At 35.2% G+C, this 6,000-nt stretch overlaps 1 protein-coding gene and 1 long non-coding RNA gene across 2 annotated transcripts; both read left to right on the top strand.

The window, feature by feature from the left end:
• The first annotated feature begins 274 nt into the window (after positions 1–274).
• On the top strand, positions 275–2,589 carry LOC133288535 (uncharacterized). Its single transcript, XR_009748374.1, has 3 exons — positions 275–386; positions 2,150–2,234; positions 2,515–2,589. It is a non-coding gene; the product is annotated as an uncharacterized LOC133288535 (long non-coding RNA).
• Positions 2,590–5,327: 2,738 nt separating this feature from the next.
• Positions 5,328–5,852, top strand: LOC133288539 (uncharacterized). The gene is made up of 2 exons (XM_061486320.1): positions 5,328–5,605; positions 5,708–5,852. Exons 1-2 carry the CDS (start codon positions 5,328–5,330, stop codon positions 5,850–5,852), a joined length of 423 nt encoding a protein of 140 aa, XP_061342304.1.
• Positions 5,853–6,000: the final 148 nt, after the last annotated feature.

Below are 6,000 nucleotides of genomic sequence, written 5' to 3'. Positions count from 1 at the left end.
CTATTTATTAAATTAATCTTCTCTTTAGTATTTTTTTTACTTATATCTTTTATTTAAATTTCATTTGCATTTAAAAATACTCCTAGGATATACGGATACTTAATTTTTTTTTATTTTTTTAAAATAAATCTTGGAAACTTAAAAGTGATATTGATAAAATTTGAACTCGATGCCACTTGAAACTTGCTTTGTTCTTGGACAAACTTTCCGGCTTTCATTGATTTATATCTATTGTTGCCCCTTTGTTCAGATATATGATGCTCTCTCTTTTCGTAACACCACTTCATCGCCTCCAATCGCTCTTAAACTAAAAGAGCATTAACCTTTGGTTTCAGATGCGCCATATGGTTTTGTCGCACTCTTCGTCAGAATCAAGAATCACTGAGGTAATCATTCAATACACCGCACCATTTTCTCAATGCGCATAATGCTTTAATCATTGCCATCAATTCTTGTTCTGTTTGTTATTGTTGTCATTTCTTTGTTGCGGTCTGCTTCAAAATCACTCACGTTCTTTCACTTTGTCCGCACTTTGCTGCTCTATACTATATATTTTTTGGTTCTAGCACTGTTCTCCGGGAAGAGATACTGTTTATCTGTTTAGGATTAACAAACATGATAATTTCATATGTATACTTACATATTACCCATATACTGATTAGTCTTCAATGTTGTTGTATTATGGATCATTAAGAGCCTGCTAGACACATAAAAAGGGGAGTTAATGTTAAAAAATTGGTTAGAGTAAGAGAGTCCTGAACTGAAGAATAGATGCTATCAAGGGCTTCAATTTTAATAGACAGTAGTAGACAATGGATGATTATGCAGACAGTGTAAGATTCAGATTGTTCTGGTATATAATCCTTATCTGAGATTTATTATAGATGCAATAAAACCATAAATCAGCTTAAGCTTTATGGAAGAGTTGGTCCTTTGAAATGATATTAGAGACTCAAATGACCAAGTGGTCACTTTAGGAGAGTTGGTCTTTGATATTTACTGTCTCGCCAGCACATGAGAATTGTATGTTTGGACAGTTATAAGTTAGCAAGAAAGTGATAATAGAATTATTATCATGGATGACTAGAAGTTAGATGCGCATGATACTGGCCTGTAAGAAGTTATTTTCAAAAGGGAAGAGAAATATTGCCGTTTTTCTTATTTCTGATATAGAGCTGCAAGTACCTATGAGTAAAAAACTAAAATTAATTTTGGAACATCTGTAAGTAGACTGTTTAGTGTTTACTCATTTATCGGTAAAAGGTGGTGCTTTACCTGTGCTGTTCATTACCAATGACTTAGCTGTCATCACTACTGTTTGTTCTGTAGGGATATGGGACTTGACCATGTTCATTGCATATGAAATCTTCTTTGGATCTCATAGTGCCTTTTAACCTCCTCTACATATTTTCCCACCTCGTTGGCAACTCTCTGCCGCCTACCGCGTGATATAAAGCCAGGGCTCTTTCAAAAAGTTTGTTTTGCCTTGGTGTCCAACATGATGCCATCTGAAGATAAAAAGTTCAAGTTTGCTGTTAAGAACAGTCTTAAGCAATGGTTATATAAGCAGGCTGCAAAGGACGGCAGGAGAAGGAATTTCAGAAAAATTAATGGGTGGCTTCATTGAATTCCACAAGCAGTAAATAATAGAAAAAGAATGGTTGCTTCGGTCAAGGGATGGTGCGGTAAAGAGATCGCCAGCTAGCTCCTTATCAATAGAAAGAATAGTGTTGGTGGGGTAATTGGTTAAACCTGTAGGATGAATGTACTTCAAAAGGGATCGAAAATGAAGTGACCTGTTTTCCTTTACCGTAGGAACCACAATACGAAACAGGACAATGGACAACAAGTGGAAGAGGAGAATTGTGATGAAAGGACGCGTTTAATTGTTTTTGGTAGAAATAAAGCCATTCATAGGCTACACCTAATAGATTAAGCTTTTAGGAGAATTGATCTTGACAGTTTTAACCAAATATAATCCTTCATTTTGTCAGTGCCAAGTTAGACTTTGCATTTTAGATACTAGTCGGTGGGTTAAAGTGTCAAAACTCAAAACACAATGCGCAATAGCCAGACCTGCTGATAATTTGTTTATCTTTGAAATTCTTACAATAAATTTACTGATATTACTGTTTATCTTGTGTTCGAGGGATACAACATTACAACCTACAAAATAGATGGTCGGCTTTGCAGCACAAGTATGAAGTAGGGCCGGGCTCTAGTGAAAATTTAAGGTAGCTCATTTTTTAAAGGATTTTGAAGCTAGGATGTATTTGTTCCAATAACATTTGACTTATGGTTTATCAATTCGATTTGATCATTGGGTATTTCTTTTTAACTTGCTTGTTATATATGCCATAACCATATAGATCTTCATGTTTAAAATCCTTTAATTTGGTGTTTTGATTACCCAGCTGCCTACATGGAACTATATGTGCTAGACTGCTTTGTGTTTTGTGTGATTAGCAAGCCAATTGTGTTTATCTTCCACATTTGGACTCTGTTGGTTTTCAGATCTGTACTGCAATCATACTTACCTGTCGTGTGCTACTACGCATAATTACTGCATCCGCAAGCATGGAAAAGAGATCGTTTCTATCAAAGATAAAGTCATTCAATAGTTGCTTCGTTAACAGAACTGCATATACTTTGTATCATTTTTCTTGTGACTAAGAATGCTAACTAAAGATGAAAATAATTTAGCTGTATGAAGTAATAGCTATTTTGCATAAGGGGAAATAGTTTTGGTGCTCCATTTCGAAGTAGTTTCACGAAATATGATGTTGGGCCTCACACTTGAGGGGAGGATGTTGAAAATATTCAAGTGTAAGTTATAAAGAAGTTCCACATTGATTAGAATTGAACTAAGTAAGGACCATATAAGCGCAAAAGACTATAGCCTTAAGATTTTGGGTTGAGATGTGATGTCGATTCACTTATTGTGATCTGTCATTTGGTCCATTAGTAAAAGATTCCTTATAAAGGTTTTGGGCTCCCCGGTTACTATTTCTACAGTGGTATCAGAGTCAACCGTTTGGCTAGGCCGGGTCTTTGAAGATGGTAATATTTTAAGGCCTCCGCAGAAGGTTAGTGTGACCCCAATACTTGAAAATAAAACACTTCCGCATAAGTTACCCTAAGAGGGAATATGATGTTGGTCACTAATTGGGTTCTGCACTAAAACTGCCCTTGACATGCACTCAGCACTTGTCGCTCACTCGTGTGGACATGTCTAAAATAAAAATTCGTTTTTTTGGCTTGGACACACGCCAGACATGCATCTTTGCATGAAGCTACTACGTTAAATTATCGATTTCTTCAGTCTCTTGACTTTGCATGTTTGGTTTTGTTTATTTTTGGGAAAAAAGGATTTTTTTTCTTTTTCAAAAGCTTTCTTAGTAAGCTTTTGATTATTAGCTATTTTGGACACAAAATAAACTAATTTAAACACACATTATGCCATATGGTATGTAGATCCATTTGCATCTCTTCATGATGTTTTTTTTGGTATCCAATGCCTTTATTTTTTATTCAACTGGCTTGTAGATGCCAAATGAATTTCTTTTCTTTTTTATTTGTCCGATACATGAGTGACATGGCTTTGGAATGACGCTGGTTTGATGGATACAGTGCAATATGTTGATGCATCTTAAGTTTGTGTTCCTTCGTAGTTCCAGTAGATAAAATCTGGAGTCTTGCGATAACAAAAATAATGGAAACTATTCTTATTTCGTAACCAAATCCTTAATAGCATTTGAAAACTTAATCAGCAGAGCTGTCAGAAAACTATTTTTTTTAGCATACATCTACTGTGCTTGTATTGTCATCTTAGTGCTTCAATCTGTTTAAGGATTCTAGCGGTAGGATGGTATGGTGGCTTTTTGATGCGGTCAATAGAAATTAAAAAACATGCTTTATTGATGTCTGGCATTTGAGTAATAAAACTAGTGGTTGCATTACAAAGTGGATGATGTCAGTTTTCTGAAAGTCACTCTGAGAGGTCAATTTTAGAGTATGGATAAGAATAATTTATTTACTTGATCTATGAGGATAAGAACAAAGAAGTCTGTATCCGCCACCCCCGTAATGATGTCAACATTTTTTCGTCGTATATTAGGATATGCGCAATTGTGTTCTGTTTTTTTTCCCCTCAAAATTGTTTTGTAAAATATTTAATGAAATAAGTGCTTTTTATTTTTTTTCTTTTCAAAGTTAAAAGTTAAACGGAAAAATATTTTTGTTATTAATGCAGATAAATTATTTGCATTTACTTTCAAAACAACGTCATTTTGGGTTGAAAGATTAGAAAATTATAATTATAAAGAATATAATAACTCTGAAATAAAATAAAATTATAAAAATATCATGATTTTTGCCCCAAAACGACGTTGTATTGGGCTTATTACAGATAATTTATCTGCAATAACTGCAGAAAAAATGAACCCAAAGTTAAAATACAAAAAAAAAATTAGACCTGATGTTCTCTAAATTTGATTGTAAAAATTTTAAAACAGTTATAATGGCAAAAAAAATTAAATAATACTTTTTAATTCAATAATTACGCATTTATTGTAGTTTTGGGAATAATTACACATTTATTGCACAATGTGACGCTCCATTGAGGCGTCTCACCCTAAGGGAAGACGCCCCAATGGAGTGTCACATGTGATGCCCAAAAGGGGCGTCTCATGTGTGCCCTATATATACCCTTTTTTTTACCATTTCACTTCTCACTATTTCACCTCTCTCTAACCACGGTTTGTGCTCCCGACCAAACGCGAAGATTTTCGTAGCGAAGCTCTGCCAACTTAGGTAAGTTCGTAATACCTGCTATGTATACGTTTAAATTACAGTGCTACCTTGCGAACATGTTAGGATTTATCGTATATTAGAAACTTAGAACATTAGGATAGTCACTTAGAAATTTTGTACCATGCTATTATTTTGTGATAGTGATTTAGAAAATAGTGATAGTGACTTCATAAATTTTGTATGATGTTATTAATGCGAGAGTGTATTGATAATTTTGTAGTCAGTTAGGTGTGATGATTAGTACATATTTATGAAGTTATTAGTGACTTAGGGTTAAGTATTATGTCAATATGATTTAATTTGTGTCCGATGTTTTATTATAATTTAATTACAAATAAATGACTGTACTACGTATTAATAATATTTCATTAATGTCGATTCTAGTAAAAACGTAGGGTTTATGCTTAATTTTGTTGATAATAAATTAGGGTATTGCTTAATTAATTTGTACATAAAATGTGTTGTTACATGTGATTAATTTCATTGTTGTTTTATATTATGGTGAGTTTAGGGTCATGACTGATTCATCATCATCTTCGGGTTCTACATCGGATGCAGAGCCTACCGATCCTAGCATCTACATCATACCTGGGCCTTATAGATGGGACGTCATTCGTAAAAGGACGCAGTGTGCCCATATTTCACGAGTGTGGAATACGGAGCATGTGAGGAGACTGAAGACCAGGCGTGGGAAACCACAGGGGGGCCACCTACCGAGGCTATTCCAGAGGTGGTCACAGACTACCTCACACAGGCTGGATTTATCCATGTTGCCTGGATGCGACATATCCAGGTATGCGATTTACGACGTCTTGTATTTATGTAATTATTCAATACCATTCGTTAACACGTGATAATTGTATAACTTATTTCAGATCGATGCCCCATTAATTAGTGCTCTAGTCGAGAGGTGGAGACCAGAGACACATACATTCCACATGACGCAAGGTGAGATGACTATCACCTTACAGGATGTGGCCAGCATATTAGGATTGCCCACTGACGGTATTGTTGTTACCAGATCTACAAATGAGGATTGACCCGCTGTTTGTGCTGCTGTTTTTGGCCCGGTTCCACAGGCCAATGAGTTCCATCATTCAGGTGACCTCCGCATCTCATTCTTAGATCGGTTATATACCCGGTGGACTGATCATGCTGGGATCATGATCGCGAGATACATTTCACAAA

This window comes from Gastrolobium bilobum, unplaced genomic scaffold, assembly GCF_033153095.1.
Source record: "Gastrolobium bilobum isolate Gb01-03AN ecotype WA unplaced genomic scaffold, APGP_CSIRO_Gbil_v1 utg728, whole genome shotgun sequence".
NCBI classification, from domain to species: Eukaryota; Viridiplantae; Streptophyta; class Magnoliopsida; order Fabales; family Fabaceae; genus Gastrolobium; species Gastrolobium bilobum.
Note: the sequence above shows the minus strand (reverse complement) of the source record. Positions and strands in the feature narration are given on the sequence as shown.